This window comes from Melanerpes formicivorus, unplaced genomic scaffold (assembly GCF_026170545.1).
Source record: "Melanerpes formicivorus ecotype bairdi unplaced genomic scaffold, bMelFor1.0.p_v2 SCAF_20, whole genome shotgun sequence".
NCBI classification, from domain to species: Eukaryota; Metazoa; Chordata; class Aves; order Piciformes; family Picidae; genus Melanerpes; species Melanerpes formicivorus.
In genome coordinates, this window is record NW_027142372.1 from 13,816,695 (window position 1) to 13,835,856 (window position 19,162).

The following is a 19,162-nucleotide window of genomic DNA, read 5'->3' on the forward strand; positions in this document are numbered from 1 at the left end:
AGTCAGCTAACCTTGTAAGCTACTCTAGCCACTGGCACTTCTAAGAAAATAAGGAATATAAAGAGAAGATCCAGCCCAGCAATGAAAATACTTGTGAGTTTTTTCCTGGTCAGCTCCAAAGAAATCTCTGGCATTTAATATAACCTGTTGTATCACTTTCAACTTGCTGCTTTCTACAGAACCCAGGTATGTATTAGAGCACAGCAGATTGCTAACACTGCACAAGCACACATTCCTCAAGTCAGCTCCCTTTTTATCCAACCATTGCTACATGGTCTGCATAACAGCAGTGAGACAGCACCAAAACAGAAGTATGTGCATTCTGAAGATAAGATACTCATTAGAAAACTGAGGAAGTGGGTTTGTTCTGCCTGTGGACCAGACAAATAAACAGCTCTTCACAATTCTGGACAGCCTTGACTTACAAGCTACAGGATGAACAGGGGGGGAAACCCATTCATGGCTGCTCTTGAAATGTGTTTATCTGACATAGAAGATCCAAGGAAAATAGCTGAGGGCCTCACTCTATGCATTTAACAACAATGCAATATAAAACCCCTTTCAAATGAGCACCTTATCAGGGACAAAAGTGCCAACAGAGGGGGGAGTTAAAGCTTCTGGTTAAAGCTTCTGCCTGTGCAACACTGCTTCTGTGATTCCAACATGGAAAGGACAGAGACAAGCAAAGGAGTTTATCAATAAAATTCTGACAATTAAATACTAATTCATCTTGGAATTTCTTATCCCCTGTAAAGTAACCAAATATATTCCACCAGACAGTCCTTTCTCCCAGTCATTAAATAACTTACATTGGGAAAAAGGGACCTCAATGGTTAACCTGAACTGTGGGCCACAAGCATCCTTCTTCAAGTATTTTTTCCATGTGTAATTATCTTCTAGAGATTTTAATGTCTCAATTTCTGTCTCAGCCACCCTCTCAAACAATGAAAACAAAACTCTTAAGATCTGAGTATCTAATGGGCCCTAAATTTAGTTGCATATTTCTAGGATAAATTTATGACATGGACATAAATGACCAGCAATCAAAAGCTCCTATTGATGACTCAGATCCCCTTACCATCAAGTCTCACTTGAATCCTTAGTATATTCAAATACCCATCCCAAAATGCCAGCATCTCAAAAAGATCATCTAAGCCCTCCCATTCATGTTAGTATCAGCAGAGAAGAATCGGGGTGCAGGGATAGAAAGTATCCAAATGGAGAGGGAAGAATCACAGAATGTTAGAGGTTGAAAGGGACCACCAGAGATCACCGAGTCCAACCCCCCTGCCAAAGGCAGGGTCACCTAAGGTAGTCAGCTCAGGAATGCATCCAGGCATGTTTTGAAAGCCTCCAGAGGGGACCCCACAAGCCCCTTGGGCAGCTTATTCCAGTGCTCTGTCACCCACACTGTAAAGATGCCTCTCCTCATGTTGAGGTGAAACCTATGTTCAAGTTTGTATCCATGGCTCCTTGTCTTACTACTGTGCACCACTGAAAAGAGATCAGCCCCATTCACTTGATACTCACCCCTCAGATAAAAGGTTGTACAGTTGCAATAAACAAGACTGCATCACGCTGGTTCATTCTAGTCACTGGCAAGAGCAACTCCAATCACCACACATAGGAACACCACAACATGAAGACGCCCTCTAAGTACACACTATAAGCATCAATAAAGCAGATTTCACAATCTGTATTGCTGTTGTCATTTCAAGTGACTCTTACCTCATATTGACCTCTGAAACAAACACACAAACTTACTCAATGTCTCCCCACATACTCACCATGGCTCTTTTCCCTGCATTACAACCTTTCAACTCTATCATCCCATTCTCCTGCATGAATGCTTGTGCCTATAATTCTAGGCACAAGGATTTTTCTATGCACAGGTTTCACACTGGTAACCATGCTACTGTTTCTCCAACTGGTCTTTGAAGTAGAGATTACTATACCCCAATTTCTAAGCACTTAGTAAGCAGAGGAATCTTTCATCAAGAAGAAAGGAGAGGAAAAAAAAAAGAAAGAAAAAGAGAGAAAATGCTTATGTATAAAATCCCTCAAATATAAAATGTTATATTCCTGTGCTTTTAGGGCAACATATTATATAGGTCCTACAAAACCCTAGCAAGAATTCATTATTTCCTTAAATAATACATGAAGCAGATGTACAAAACAAGTTTTATTAAACATTCTTTAGATTTTTAATGAAAGAAAGACATAACACATGTTAAAGTCTCAGAAAATTAAGAGAAGCTACCTGCATATATCCTAATGACATTTTATAGTGTCTTTAGGACGTACTATTATATATTATTGAAATAAAAGCTAAGGCAGAAATTGCAGAGAGAAAAGAGCCATGCACAGCAGGCATAAATTTTGGGTTTGCAGTAAGCTCTGCTATCTCCCCTCGTAAGCTGGAGTCACCCAGCACCTCCAAACAACACCCACTAAGTCCAGAACAGTTACCACAGTATCACAGTATAACTTAGGTTGGAAAGGACCTCGAGGATCATCGAGTCCAACCTATCAACACAGACCCCATGACTAGACCACGGCACCAAGTGCCACGTCCAATCTCCTCTTGAATGCCTCCAGGGACGGCGACTCAACCACCTAAAGTTGATCCCATATGAACCAAAAAAGGAAGAACAGGCCAGGAAAGGCTGCAACACATTTCAGATTAGTAAATCAGCTGTACCAACCTAGCTGCTACACAGTCACTGTGAACTTCTTATAGTACCATCTGTCACTGAACAATTAAAACTGTAGATTCATTCCTGTGCCAGAACTACAAGCACAGCACCTCAAACACAGACTTCTTACTGCCTGGAAGTACTGGAGGCTTCCTCCTGCTCAATCCTATGTGCAAATTGCAGAGTAGTATCCAAACTGCAGAGCCATATCTTGAGCTGGCTTCACAGAGAGATATTACTGGGGCCTAATACACCTGAAAAAAAGCACAGACCTCGACATACACAGCTTGAAGGGTCAGGTCAAATCCAATAGGCTTGCAGGTGTGATTTCCACATAACAGTGCAAGAAGATTACTGCATTTCCCAAGGAAATATAAATCAGAGTATGTCCTGCAGAGAAGTTGACTCACATCCAGCAAGGCAAGGACACTCCCAATGCATCTGATCCCAAATCAAACAGTTCAGAAATCTACTGTACAATTGTAGTTTACATTTTATCCCTTCTTTCATGTGGTTATTTCCACAGGCTAGAGGGATCTCCCTGGCAGCCTCATCAGTCACCTATTGATTCTGACAATTCTTAACAAGACTGGACTCCAAGGCACCTTCAATTACCATCCTATTTCAGGCTCTCATCTGGATGTACACTATTCATGGAAGTTCAGAGCCTGAAGCTGCTGAACTTCATCTCCTGCTGTTGTGTGTTGTTCAGCAAATCAGTTAATTCAATGGATCATTACACTACTACAGAGCTACTTTCCAAAGACTGCACAGATTAATTGCTCAGTGCCTTCCAGGGGCCTGCTAGAGCTCTTTACTGCCATAAACTTAACAATAACCTTTTGATCCTCAACATCTCCACTGATCTCCATTCAAATAACCTGGCAGCAGTGATCACACATAATCACACACTTACAGGTACAAATTGCTGTTACCCTTCCTTCAGTTACACTTACAGGCAGGTAGTAAAATAGAACATAGATTCCACTACATTAGGTGCTGTGCAAGCTGAGCAAAAGACAAAGCTTAAACCCATCACCCCTTGTCCTGTTGCAACAAGTCTTGCTAAAAAGTCTGTCTTCATCTTTGTTACAGGCCCCTTTGACGTACTGAAAGGTCACAATAATGCCCCAAGCCTTCTCTTTGCCAGGCTGAACAACACCAACTCTCTCAGCCTATCTTCATAGCAGAGGGGTTCCAGTGCTGTGATCAGTTTTGTGGCCTTCCTCAGGATTCACTTCAACAGGTCCACGTGCTTCTTGTGCTGATGACTCCAGAGCTGGACACAGTACTCTAGGTGGGTCTCACCAAAGCAGAATAGGGCTGCATAATCACCTCCCTTGACCTGTTGGCCACATGAAAGCAAAAATCTCCTGCAGTATGACAGCATGTTGCATGAAAAGTAATTTAGCTCATGCAGTGAAATTTAGTGAGAAATTCAGTGTCCTGAGGAAGCCATGACATGTAAGCCACAGAATTATCTGAAAACACAGTTACAAGGATGGAACATGAGAAACACTGTGGTACATCTTGAGAAAGTACATGACTACCTTTCCAAGGGGTCCTCTGGGGATTTAGCTGTGTGACTGACACAAGTTTTAGAGAAGTGCACCTTGTAATCTCACAGATGTTTAAGTGATCAGGACACAGAGTTGTTATGTACAGTAACAACGAATTACCATCATATTAATAACTTCTCACTGGACTGCACAGCAGAACAAAAACATATTACAACCCTTCCCAGTTTGAGTTCTGAATTCAAGGGCCATACATCTCAAATGTAATTAAAAGGCACCTTCACAAAATGAGACAAGAACAGGGTAAGATTTACATGTGCCCACACAAGTTTACATTCTGCTCCATGCAACAAAACAAAACAAACATTGCCATGTAAAACTTCTGGAGTACCTACACGGCCCACTCACGTTTATCAGTCATATTAGGGGTGCTAACACGTGCATATAGGTGAAGGTCATCCTCTCCCCATTTCACTGGCTGGCCAGAATAGGAATTCTGCTTGTTGTAAGTCAGCATTAAGTACCACAGAACTGAGCTGCTAAAGGAAGACATTGTTTGAAAACAGCTAAAGGCTACACACCTTCATTTTTTCATTTGACCACAGAAACCAAGCTCTAAACACTCAGCTGAAGACTTACACAAAGTTCCTCTTGGTAATGACTGAAAAGATGGCAGTTTCAAAACAAAAAGCAAACAAAAAAGGTTAATTTTAATGTTCCTTTGAAAAGAGACTCCACAAAGAGCAAGAAGTAGAATCGCTTTTGCAATGACATACTGACTTTTAATTCAGAACACAGAAAAAAAAATGGCAGAATATGGACATAGGGTTTTAAATGTCAATTTATTTGTGTCTGAAACAGTAAGAAATTTCAGTCATAAAGAACTTCTGCTAGAAGTAAAAAAAAGATAAAAAGTCACTTCTAGAAACTAACAAGGGCAAGTCCTAACGTTCAAGGCAAGAGAAGCACTCATTTCACACTCCTCAACAGAATATGCAGATACTCATCGCTTCTCCCCGAAAGGTACAGATGCTGTATATGCTTACACCATCTCCTCCAAAAGAGGAAATAAAAGTGTTTTACATCACAGAGAAAGTTCACATTAGAATTGTACTTACAAAGTGGGCCACCACAATTTTCTCCACAAACTATGGAAAAATATTACAGAAAAAATCAGAATAGAATAGAATAGAACAGAACAGAACAGAACAGAATAGAATAGACCACACAAGGTTGGAAGAGACCTTCAAGATCACCGTGTCCAACCTAGCATCCAACACCACCCAACCAACTAACCCATGGCACCAAGCACCCCATCAAGTCTCTTCCTGAACACCTCCAATGATGGTGACTCCACCACCTCCTCGGGCAGCCCATTCCAATGGGCAATCACTCTCTCTGTGTAGAACTTCCTCCTAACCTCCAGCCTAAACCTCCCCTGGCACAGCCTGAGAGTGTGCCCTCTTGTTCTGGTGCTGGTTGCCTGGGAGAAGAGACCAACCTCTGGCTGTCTACAACCTCCCTTCAGGTAGTTGTAGAGAGCAGTGAGGTCACCCCTGAGCCTCCTCTTCTCCAGGCTAAGCAACCCCAGCTCCCTCAGTTTCTCCTCATAGGGCTTGTGTTCCAAGCCCCTCACCACTTTTGTTGCCCTTCTCTGGACATGCTCCAGCATCCTTCCTAAACTGAGGGGCCCAGAACTAGACACAGTACTCGCGGTGGGAGAAACCTATGAAATTAGCAATCTATGCTAATCCTAAAATAAAATGTCATGCATTGTCAATCATACCTTTCTACCAAGAAGATTTATTAGACTGAAGAAAAAAAAAAAATGGTTACTGTGTGTAATGTCCTCAATGGAATCTTCCTTGAAACATGCATGCTTGGTTTAGCAAAACACACACTTGCATGTTCAAGGAGGGCACCACAGATTTCTTGGAGCGTAAATTCTTCTAGCTGTGAATCATCACTTAACACAAAGATTCATGGAAGAGTATGCAGAAGTTCACATATTTTCCAGTGACTAATCACACTCTAGTCACCACAAACTTTCACTTCAGAATTATCCTTAAAGCACTTCACACCTGATAAAGAATTAAACACCCTTTACAGATCAGCCTCCTGGATATCTACACCTTGATACCTACTTGCTTTGCAAGCTTAAATACCATCACTTCTTCGGGCTCTAACTTATTCACATGCATATAAACGTGTATACCACAGTATGAGGAAATTTGGGAGACCTCACTCTTGGCCACCCAGTCCTTCCCCTCTGCCTTTCACTGCTGTCCATCAGTTTCCTCCACAACTATCTCAGCAACAACAGTACACTTCTTTGTGGACCATTTGGTATCCTAGCAAAGAAACAGCCCAACAGAGTAGCTGATATGGTGGCAGATGTGACCCCCAGGTATCACCAGCATATACAACACATCCATTGTGTGGCCAGTTTATTACAGTTTGAAGTGGGGAGAAACAACACAGGGCGTGTGTGACTCAAGAGCCACCACACAGATCCACACACAGTTGTAAAGGGTAAATCTACAATAAAAACACAGAACAGAGCCATAAGGAAGTGACACACTGAGCAACACACTGCAATAAATCATGCTGGCAAAGTCACAGCTTCACAGTCATGTATCTAATATGCATGGATTAGTTTCTCCAAGAAAAAGGCTCATTGCAAATTAAACAAATCAATTCCCTCCTTACAAGAAAACTGTAGTTCCCTTCTCTCATGTGTTGGTAAAGCAAAAGTTAGTTTAGTTACCAAGATCTGTAGTTGCTAAATTACAAACAGTACAACAGTCATTAAAACCTATGGGTAAACAATCCATAGCCAAGTCCCATTTGCACTAAGATACCACTCCATGAAAAACACAGTCCCTCACCAGACACCTTCCTCCACATAACCAAAGCTGGCAAATTCCTTCCCTTGTGCTAGGCAGCTTCTAAGTCAGGCTGTCCTACAGCAAGGAGACATGGTGGGGGTAGACTGTGGTTCACCCCAGCCTTCAAAGAGATGTGCTTATTTTCTCTGGCAATGTATCTGATACCAGCTGCAGACCTAGTGCCACAGGGTTTACACACATGGGCCTGCAAAAAATTACTATTTCTGTTCTTTTACACTCAAACTCCCTCTGCAAGTTCATAATTACATTTTCACATTTACAATGCTTTGCAACAGAACTCCTGCACTTAAACTGACCACAGAGATGAAAGGAACAAAGCACAAAAAGTGCCTGAGAGCTGGGAAGCCGATGTTACTATGCTTTTTAAATATTCAGAGCAAGGGACTCCAGCAGACAGTTATTCAGAGCAGGGACTACACTTCATTCTGGAGGAGCTTTTCATTCTCCCAATTGACTATCTGGGCAGACTGCTGAGACTAGCCTTGTAAGTCATCTATTTAATATTGGGCTGTGAAAATAGCACCTGGAAGTTATTTCACACAGTCACAAATACCAGTCCTACGCACTCCACAAGACCCCATGCACCCTGCATCCACCACTAACCTTTTGCCAGATCAGCATAGCCATGGGGCAGTGTAATTGCAATGCTCACCAAAACTTGTCATCCAAGAAACAGAGCAGATTTCTCCCACTAAAATCCAGGACATGGGCTTCCCTAAAACTACTTATGAGTGCATAGCAAGAAATATAAATGGGGGAAATAAAAATCCCACAATGGCTTCAAGACACAGGTGATCTGATGGAGTATCAATATCACACTGCAAAACACAAAGCCCAACAAACAGAGGCAAGAAAAAAAAAAACTACAACTGAATAAACAAACAAATAAAAAAACCCCACACAACTCCCCAAGGCAAAAAAACTTGTCATCAGAAGTTAAACCAGTCTTTTGGCATTGATCACCAACAGCAACAGGATCAACAACACTGAGATTCTGAGCCTCACAAGCAGCCCCATAGTCCAGCTAGGAAACCTAGATTATCTTTAACAGCTTGAAATGAGGACAATGCAGACCACAATGAAACACTACTATTAAGTGAGAGGCAGAAGAAAAAGCTCTGACATTTTGTACTCAGCATCTACAAGTATTTCCCTCATATGATCTCAGAGCTACTAGGGCAACTAAAATGTCTCTCCATACAGGACAAGAGTATGACGACTTAAAGAAGCCCAAGCATGGGTGAACACAGTCACATCTAGCTTAGACCTGCTTCCTTTAGCTATTTGCATACCTCTCTGTAGAACCATGTAAAGAAACACATGCTGCTGGCATTCATTTTAACACACTAATGAAACCCTGTATGCCAAACATGACAATAAAAACACTTCCCAACACTACACAGGGCAGTTGAGGGGGGGGAAATCTTTTTCCTTCAATTTCCAAAGGAAGAGCCTTAAAATAAAGTATAAGACTTGGTCTTCATCTTCTCTATATTCTTCCCTATATTTGTGTCCCAAAGCTTAAGAACCCCCTCATTATCTGATGAGGAAACACAAACCCCACAGCAGATGCAAACATTCAGTTTTCTGCATTCTGTGAAGAGCAGTGGGTTAAAACAGCACACAGAGACAATTAGAAGCCATCTGACCTTTCCCACCCATACTGAGTATTCAACTGGAGTGCACCACACACAAATTGCAACCATTACAACCATCACAAGTACTATTTCTTGTGTATACAACACAAACATATTAAACAATATAATACTTGAAATGATAAATCCATGCCCTCAGCCACTAAAAGAAAAAAAAACAAAAAGAAGAGAACAAACCACAAATGTGAGGTTTATGTTTCAAAGTCAACACCAGTGAGGAGTCCTCCACATTTACATGGAGCTATACTAGCCAAAACAATTCTTCTAGCACAAAGTTGGTGCCATCCCCTCAGTACAGCTTTCACTTTAATTCCTTGTTAACAGTATTCCAGAAGCCCATCTATTCAATTATCAAACATGAAAGCTTCAGATTCATAGTTCCTCCACTTTTCAAGCAAAAAGCAAGCCTGTGTCTCTCTCAAAAGAACCAACTGCAGCCTTTAAATAAATAAATAAATAAATAAAATATTTCCTTCCCCTTCAGTACAAACCCTGTCAGCAAGTTAAAACTGCTGTGAATTTCATTTCAAGTAACTCAGACACAGTTTAGGGCAAATTGTAACTGTTCATACCATATTCAGAACACAGTGCCTGCAAAATATGGCTTGGCTTTGAGCAGATTTGTTGTTTTTTAAGACAACAAAACAATATTTTGCATATTCAAGCTTTACAGTATGACACATTCTGAGACCTAAAGTTTTCATCATTATAAAGGTCACTTAAATGTTGCTCAGTTTAAAAAATTGCTATAACACTGCAGTTTTCAGGCAGATGGCCTTTGGGTAAGTCATAGGTCTGTAGCTCTGTTCCCTGTGGCAGTCATGACTGCCTGCATAACTGGAAGCAAGTTATTACTCCACTGGATTGTTAAAAGTCAAATTGCAATATTCACCTTCTTTTTAGCATGTTAAAGAATCTATGCATAAGGCAAACTTTTTTAATTATGGGGATGTATCACCACAGACATACACCACCCCCAAGGAGGCTCTGATAAAAGAAGAGTACAAGTCAAGGACACTGAAAAATTTGCCCCCCAAAATCTGGAATGCGCAGTTAAGTAGAGCTTTAAAATCAGCCTCTGTGCCAACAACAAGTCTTTACTTCATGATAAATACTGGCTTTGCCAAAGGACTCTAAGGCCTCCTTCACCCACTAAGTGGCCATTTTCTGTTTTGTTTTATTCTTGTCGTCCTCTGTGTAACCCTGGCCTTTAGTTGCTAAGCATACTCAAGCCATGTGCTTCATAACCAAATTATTCACCTCCTCTAGGTACTTTTTTTGAGGGCACAACTCCCTTCAGTATATGAGCACACCTGAACCAGTAATGTACTGGTAATCACAGGTGTCATTATCAAAGAGATAATTATCATCATTTTCCACATGAGAAACTGAGACACTGCAAGATTGTGATCTGGAGTACCTGTTAATTAGGGTGTCCAGACATGCTTGCTTTTCCCCAGAACACTGCATATGACTACATTTCCATCATCAATGATAAAAACATCCTCCAAACAACCAGTCTTTCATTCCATTACATTATATTTCCAGCTGCAGGTCCAGTCTACACAAGGAATGAGACAGGAACCAATGGAAACAGTAGCAAACAAAGATTTACTACTTGCAAGGATCACGAAGGGAGGCTACACAGTCAGTCCAAAAATGATGCAATTTCTCAGTGCCACTCTTTGCAACCTTATCAATCAATGCATTTTTGTCTTAATGTGTATTTACCCAAAAAACCCTTCTGCAAGTCCTCAAGTCAGCAGACAAACTCCCTTCTCCTCCTTCCTGGTTTCTGACACATCAGTGATAGGGAGAACACAAGGAGCATGGCTCCTGTCTGTAGTGGGTAGCACTGAAACAGTATCATGAAGATTATTTTTCTTCCCCAATGGAATTCATGCATGTGTAGTCCAGCTCCCCAGACTGTAACATGCTACAGGGAGAACCATCTGCTTTATTCTCCATACCAATGGCTTTTTGCTTTCTTTTTTTCCCTCAGTCTCTTTATTGCATTCACAGAACCTTATTCTTCTCCCAGGTTTTAACTTGTTAACACCATTTATCAGTTACATATCATGCCCATAATTGATTTTAAAAGTGACCATACAGTCATATAAGGCACTGTAACTGCATTACACTAACAGGGGGTGCACAAGTCCCAAAAGGCACAGGCTGAGGTTGGTTGGTATCAGCCGTGTTCAGCGAGAGTTCAGTTTACTCTTCACACTTTACTCTTCTGCAGTAGCTTTTGCAGTCCTATGTAGCTTCATACCACCCTTCTATTTCCTGACCTTGTTATAAATAGTGGGTTTATTCAGTTCAGATATCAACTAAAGAGACAGTGTCAACTGAGGACCTTGAAACCATCTGTTGTATCTCATAGCTTTACCCTCCTAAGTCATTGGTATTTTCCAATAACAGTCCTAAATAAGGATTTCTATCCTGAAACAGCAAATTCCCTTAAAAAAATTGAATTTGAATTCAATTTCCTTGCATTTGGAGTTGGTTTTTTTTGTTTGTTTTTTTGGAAAGAGGTAAAAAACACCACTTGCTTGAATTTACAAAACATGTTGATATTCAAGAGGGGATTGGACGTGGCACTTGGTGCCATGGTCTAGTAGTCATGAGGTGCTGGGTGACAGGTTGGACTTGATGATCTTTCAGGTCTTTTCCAACCTTATTGATTCTATGATGAAAACCAGTTGTCACTCAGTAACTCCATCCGGAGAATACAAGCACCATCATATTTGATGAGGCAAACACTGAGAACAGGGCTCAGGCTAAATGCAAATTAATTATACTTAAGTAGCATTAGGTAGCTTAACAACAAGTTGCAGAAGATTCTTCACTTGCACTGCAACAATTCAGAATTTTCTCACCAATTACCAAATTATCTTCAGCCAAGAAATTCATTGTGTTGACAAAGGCTCATCAAATCAGTATCTGACAATTACATCAATTTGTTACTAACTTTGAGTTCAGTTCCACTTCAAAAATACTCACAGAAACCTTCGATCTTGTCAGCCGTCTTGCTCCATGCCACCTGCCTGGTTTCCATTATGACTTGAATAGTCCTCCTTTCCGGACTGCTCTTCTTGAGACTGAACACTGTCATAACAGTTCCCAACTCCAAGGTCCTTTTGATCTGGCTTTTCTCATACTCAGGCAGTGCTCCATAGTCTATATTCTTCCTGGACATTTTCTTTTTCTTTTCTTTTTTTTTTTTTTATTTTAATCAAGCTTTGATGGTTTCCAGTGTCCTAAAAAAAAAAAAAGAGAGAGAGAGAAAAGATTCAACATTTAAACCAGCATTTTTATTTCTTTAAAAAACACATTTGTGTAACTTGAAACTACCTGAGACTCCTGCCCGTTCAAACACAAGGCAGACACATGGCTAACATTAACAGCATCTCATCGGTTTATCCTGACAGAAAGCACAAATGGTCGTTATGTAGAGCAGTACCACAGACACTTTGGTGATATGCTGTTGCAAAATCTATTAAAAGCAAAAAGCTGGGTGGAGCAGCCACTGCACACAATGACTTGTCACCCAAATTTCTGAGCCTCTCTTCTCTCTCAGAAGGACACAATGTTGTTATCCCAAATATATTTTAAAAATCGCATTAAGGGGCATAACTCCCATGTGCTTTTTGGGCACACATCTTCAACTGCATGACACTGGAACGTGTCCAGAGAAGGGCAACAAGGCTGGTGAGAGGCCTTGAGCACAGCCCTATGAGGAGAAACTGAGGGAGCTGGGATTGTTTAGCCTGGAGAAGAGGAGGCTCAGGGGTGACCTCATTGCTCTCCACAACTACCTGAAAGGTGGTTGTAGCCAGAAAGGGGTTGGTCTCTTCTCCCAGGCAACCAGCACCAGAACAAGGGGACACAGTCTCAAGCTGCACCAGGGGAAGTTTAGACTCAAGGTGAGGAGAAAGTTCTCCACTGAGAGAGTCATTCGTCGTTGGAATGTGCTGCCCAGGGAGGTGGTGGAGTCACCGTCCCTGGAGGTGTTCAAGAGGGGACTGGACGTGGCACTTGGTGCCATGGTCTAGTCATGAGGTCTGTGGTGACAGGTTGGACTCGATGATCTTTGAGGTCTCTTCCAACCCTGGTGATACTGTGATACACCCCCATCATTACAAACACAGATTTACAACTCCTTGTTACAAAAAAAAAGCATGCATACACCCGGGACACATCTTCACACAAAACAGCCAAAAAAGAGATGCATACACAGCAGCTCTCATAAACATTAGCAAGTTTCTGTGCTTTGGTCTCCCACACATCACTGCATCAACTACTTAAAAGACTGATACTCCTCAGCAAGATTATTTACAAACAGGATGCCCTGGAACCTCCTGTTTCATCCATGCAAAGAGAAAGAAGGATATCATTTTCACACAAGTAGCGGGAGCTGTCACATCATTTCCAACCGTTCTCCTTAACCACATCCCTGAGCAGAACAGGTTTAAAAAAATCTCTGTGCACATGCAGGCATCAGCCACACCATCTCCTCTGGTTCTCTTCCTCTCCTCAGTCCACTACTCTCTATCACAAGCAGTTTCAGTTTCCAAGCTGACAGCTAATTTGACCATGCCCCTTCTCGCTTCCCTTTCGTAATTTCTTCCAACTCTCCTCCCCCTCAACCCATGCCACTATCTCCTGACCTGCTCTTCACTAAAGGGCACTCTTTTCTGCTCTCTCTCCTTAATACCACAAAACTGGCTTTTAATATCATACAGCTAGCTGCTTTCAGTCCCATGTCTGACATTAAAGCTATTCAGTGCAATTCTACCACTTCAATAAACAATTTTTGGGGGTAAGCTAACAGAGTGGCAAAGAACAGTCCCTTATTACCTGCAGGGTGGTCCCTTCTGCACTGCCCACAGTGAACCTGACAGGCTCTACAACAGGAACTATGTCTCACTCCAAGCTTGGAAAAACATTATGCAAGTTACTTGGTGCTTAATATCTCTAAGTTTGTTGTTGTAATAAGAAAATACCTTTTCCTTACAACACTGAAAAAAAAAAATATATATACTCTAATCCTACAATTAAGACAGCACAGATAACTTAAATGTAGTAAGCAGTGGCAGATTTTAGCCAGAATGTAACTGACCTTTTTGGCTCCCTGGAACTAATCAGATTGTCATTGATATTATCATAGGCTTACATCTAACAAGACAGCCACAGTCATTGTTGTCTTGCTACAATGACTTATAATAACAAAAAAAATTAAAGGAAGGGAAACTAGAACAGTTAAATTAAATTAAAATCTTTGTACAGCATCTGATTTTCTAACAAAGAAAGAAATCCTGTCTTCTCCATTTGCTCTGTTCATTAGGAATTGTAATAAAACAAATACACCGTGATTTGGAACAAGCTCTAACTATTTTAGTAACACTTCACTGAGATAATAAAAGCCTCAACTCAGTGTAATTTTTCAGGAGAAGAAAATACACACCTGCTTTGACTTTTACAGTAGAAGCTATGGCTGCAAAATGAAGCACAACTTGGAACAATAAGGACTGTATACATCTAGCTATTTGATAAAAGGCAATGCAGCACAGTTTTGTGAAATTAGTCCCTTAGTGCAAAGGAACTCTCTCTCAGAGGTAGCTTCTTAAACAGTTTCCGCTGCATATAATAGAGTGGACTTCCCCTTTTAAAGTAGCTTGCTCTTCCAAAACCAGCTTTAGTCTAACTTAAATCCTGAGTTACAAGTCAACTTTTTAACTTACTATGAAACAACACTGTAGCTGAAGATATCTACTTCATTAGAAAAGAAAAATAGTATCATAATATTTGATCAGTCTAACTGACCATTCTTATTCAGCTTTGGCTACCCACTCCAGCTAAGAATAACATCACAGAGAGCTTCCCAACAGTTACAAATACATTAGTCCTCCCAAAAGAACTAATGGAAGCCCTTAACATTAGAACTGATCTTTTAAACGTTAAGTCGTCTTGCACTCATCCACAGGTGCCCCTCAGCATTCTTAGACCTATCATTGCATAATTATTTGCATCAACAATATTTCTATCCAGTCACGCAGCAGAACACTGTAATGGCCCTCATCAACCCATTATCTGGATACTTCTAGACCAGTGGGGTATGAGCTACAGGGCATGCTCATGTGCAGTAAAAGCACTGCTGCTCTTCTGCTGAAGATTTAACAAAGGGTAAAGAGGTCCAGCATCACTTACATGATTCAGTGGGTGAGCTAGTAATCAGAGAAACATATCATAAACTAGTTTAGATACAGACACCAGTACATTACTCTTTCCTTTTCACCATAGGTACTATAGGAGCTAAACTGTGATGGTGCCCTTTACCACATGCAGAATCAGAAGCATTTGTTCTGATCATGCAAGAGTAGTTTTGATATATTTTCTGGAAAAGCCTGACTGAACTAAAAAGTCAGAGAGACTCACTGCTAGCAACTAAGTGAACATGGACATGGTAAAAAAACCAACCTACTTAATCTACCCAAACACTTTTATATTTAGTTTTGCTTTATTATAGCACCTTGGAGTTTCAGAAACAAACCCTTCTTATCTGAAGATCAGTCTACAACTCTTTTGACTCTGTGATAACACAAAAAGATTAAAAACTGTAGTAAAGACAGATTATGACTGTATAGGCTAGCAAAGAATGTCCCAGATAAGCACTGGTGAATGCATACTCTGTTGTAACTTCACCTGTATAACACAGCAGGTGCTTTCCAGGTGCACAAGGTCAACTATGAAGTACAACCCAAAGGTTTACTCCAATCAGTTTCTAAATTTTCCGTGTGCTCTGGGCATTGCAGAAGGGTTACTGCATCATCTGTCCCTAGCTCTTTGCCCTTGGATGCATTGAGGATGTCACTGCACCCAAGTAGGCACTGCCTCAGCAAGGCACTTCCAGTATGGATATCTACCAGCAGCACCAGGTCAGTACCGCAATGCCAACAGCGATCGACTCACAGGTCTCTGCACAAAGCTCTGCCATGCAGCCGCTAACCTCAGAGTCCTGTGGCCTGACAAGAGGCAGGGGAGGGCAGCCACAGCAGAACAGCTGCCCGCCTGCCGCGGCCTGGAGGGTGCTCAAGCCCTGGCCCCAGCCTGGGGCCCTCACTCCCGGCCAGAGCTGTGCATAGTGTAGGGCTGCTGTCAGGCACACGCCGAACGGTGAAGATTTCTTTCCTCCTTCACTGGGCTGGCCTGTGGCAGAGAAGGGCCCAACCACAAGTTGTGAAATGGCGAGTGACTTCTGAGAGCCCCCAGATTCCCTTGTCCATTCCCGGCCCGGGCCCTCCAGCCCCTGGCACGGCCCTCCCTCACACCCCGCAGCCCTTCGCCTCCTGCTCAGCCCTCTCACCGAACCAGCTCACACCGACAGCCTTCGCCTTCCATCACAAGATCGTCCTTCACATGCACCGTCCCCGACAGGTCAAACCCGCGCGGGACGCGGCTCCCCCGCCCCAGCCCTGCGGCACCTGCTGCCCACCGGGGCCCGAGCAGAGCCGGCGGCGCACAGCCACCCCGCACCTCCACGGGGAGCGTACTGCCACACGGCCACCCCCCGCCCCAGGGGACGCCCTCACCTGCTCAGCGGCGGGGAGCTGCCTCCCGCCGCGACGCCGTGCCGCCGGCTGCAGCTGCCGGTGCCTCAACGCCCCGCACCCCAAAGCGCCTCTCCGGGGCTCCCACTTCTGCTTCTGCCCCAACCGGGAAGGGGCGGGGTCACGTGACCCCCGCGGCCACCTACTGGCGGCGGGGCCGGGCGGAGGCTGGTGGCGCGGGCGCCCCTCGGCCGGTACCCAGCCCTGGGGGCTCTGCCCTGTACTGCCCTGCCCTGCCCCTCCCCTCAGCGGGGAAGACGGGCAGAAAACCCACGTCTCTGTCCTTCTGCCTTCCCCGGGGCTGCTGTGACGACGAACTCCCTGCCGCCACTACTCACTCAGGGCCCCAGGCGCGGCCACACTCTCTCCCCCGCTGCCCACAGCCGTCCCCTGAGGCGGGAAGGAGAGGTGCAGCTCGGCTGCTGTCCAGCCACTTGAGGTAGAGTGATTCTCCCGCACCCCTGAGGACGAAATTTCTCTGGTTCGGCTGAGTATCGCTAAACGGTGAAACAAAACCTTGAGACAATGCCTTTAGACAAAGGTTTTAAAACTTTGCTGGCACTGGAGCTAGGCTTTCCTGTTAAAATTTACATGCTTTGTGGGATCCACTATGAAGTGCACTGTATGACGACCATTTCATCTTACAATCTGAAATACCAAACACATTTCCCAGCTTGGGGTTCAGAAGAGTGGTGACAGGCTATGGCATGCTGTTTGCAGGACAAGCCCAGATACTGCCATGAAACTGGAGATACCAGTCTCGCCCCAGACCTATTTGATAAAGTTGAGAGAAAACCCTACAGCCATAGGCAGAATATCAAAGTCATCCCAGCGTACAACTCATGCTAGTTCAGAACACTACCAAACAAATGCCTAGAAACCTAAGCTAGGGATTGTACAGTGTCTGCAAGGAACCCGTTTCCCCATGCAGAGAAAGTTCTTGGCTGTTTCTGCAGGGGCCACTCCACATTGCAACAGCAGAACCCATGTTCCAAATGCTGGTTCACAGACGCTGAGATGAAGTTTGATGGACATAGCTCTTCATCTCTCCTTCCAACATGTGATAGGTGGCACAAACAACAACAACAATAAAAATGTCTTCTATAATTTGTTAGCTCTCTAAAATAGTTGAACAGTGGCCAAAGATTATTTTTTGTTAATACTTTTAACCATATACATGCAGAAAGTACTGAAACAAAATGATACCTGGAACAGAGTTGTTACAAGGCCTGCAACATACACCAATACTAGAAAGAAAATAAAATGTGCACTTTATCTGGCAAAAGTCGTAGGAGCAATCCTGGAAACTCTTCCCAAAACCAACCAAACAAGGCTTTATCATTATTAAAAAGTCAGAGGGTTTCAAATGAGTCTGACTTATCAGGAACAGAACTGAAGATTGCATTTGAAATACACCACCTCAAAAGGAAGAGAGCCTAAAATACGATACCTGTGAAGGGTGTGGATCATTTTAAATGCAAAATTAAAAGATCACCATTACAATTTCATCATTGTTCACTATTTCATGAACCACCTTTCTAAAGACTCTTCACATTTTTTGGTGGCTGAATGAGTATCAATCACACCAAAGCATCTCTTCTATATTTTGGTTTTAGCTCTTCATCACTGAAAACTTCAGTGTTTCATGTTGAAGCTGCCTTTGAAATATGATGAACAGTGACAGAATACTACTGACAAACAGCCACCTTCCTCAGCTGCAAAAGTTAATACCAAAACATTCATATGGTCAAAGCACCAAGGCACGCACCATGCACCAGAGTGCTGAAGAGCATCATGATCCCAGGCATTATACAAGCAACAGATAACAGTATTCTCTACATCCCAGGTGTAAGATCCAGAATTCTTCTGGGCAGGTTGACAGTGAATCTAAGTTCCAGCAAATACCAGTCTCAGCAGCCCTTCCTGGTTCTGCTTCACTAGGCTAGGTACCAACAGGCTCCTCGCCAGTCATATGGCGTAGCTTTTGCACAGGAACTATCCTTGAACAATCTGCTAGCACCGCAGGCATCTAGTTGACCATCTTTATGATATTCACAGGGTTTGCTACAGTTAAGCCGTTAAACACTCTTGTAAAGTATACCAGACCTGGGTCTAGACTTTGTTCAGTATAGTTCTTCCTCAGTGGTGTCCTGGAAGGAAGAATAAAGCTTACCAACTCCCAGCTTCTTGCACAACCTTAGGCTTACCTTATAAAACTCTCTCTCTTGAAGCTGAAAAGTCATTATATAGTCAAAGAAAATATGCACATGGAAGAAAATCATGGCTGCCATGGACGTCATAACATTGAGTTCTGTAAATTGCTAGATGTAACAAAATCTCAGCCACATAGATGAAGTAAGCAATCCTTAAAAACAAACCAGTAGAACAGTAACTTTTAGAAACACCAGCTGTCACTCAGCGCATCCCCTACACCAGAAGTAAGAGTACTCATACACCTTTGCAACCACAAGAGAAGATTCATCTGTTTCACAGAATCACAGAAACATTCAGGTTGGAAGAGACCCTCAGGATCACCAAGTCCAACCACTGACCCAACTCTACAAGGGTCACCCCTAAACCATAGCCCCAAGCACCACATCCAAACAACCTTTAAACACAGCCAGGGTTGGTGACTCCACCACCTCCCTGGGCAGTCTGTGCCAGTGCCTGACCAATCCTGCTGGGAAAAAATGCTTCCTACTGTCCAGTCTACCATCCAACTTTCAAACCTCAAAATCAGGACCTTCCAGGGAGACAACAGAATTTTCTCTA

General features: G+C 42.8%; 1 protein-coding gene across 8 annotated transcripts in view; it reads right to left on the reverse strand.

The window, feature by feature from the left end:
• The window catches only part of PLCG2 (phospholipase C gamma 2), a 76,852-nt gene that overhangs the window by 49,317 nt on the left and 8,373 nt on the right, over nucleotides 1-19,162 (reverse strand). For 3 of the 8 annotated variants that reach the window (XM_068150874.1, XM_068150869.1, XM_068150870.1), the window contains one exon: nucleotides 11,784-12,040. In XM_068150874.1, the coding sequence (XP_068006975.1) occupies nucleotides 11,784-11,979 (196 nt within the window). In that variant the 5' untranslated portion in view covers nucleotides 11,980-12,040. Of the gene's footprint in view, nucleotides 1-11,783; nucleotides 12,041-12,134; nucleotides 12,160-15,752; nucleotides 15,990-16,146; nucleotides 16,295-16,372; nucleotides 16,720-19,162 lie in introns of those variants that run through there. The other 5 variants (XM_068150871.1, XM_068150872.1, XM_068150868.1 and 2 more) reach the window with 5 other exon arrangements.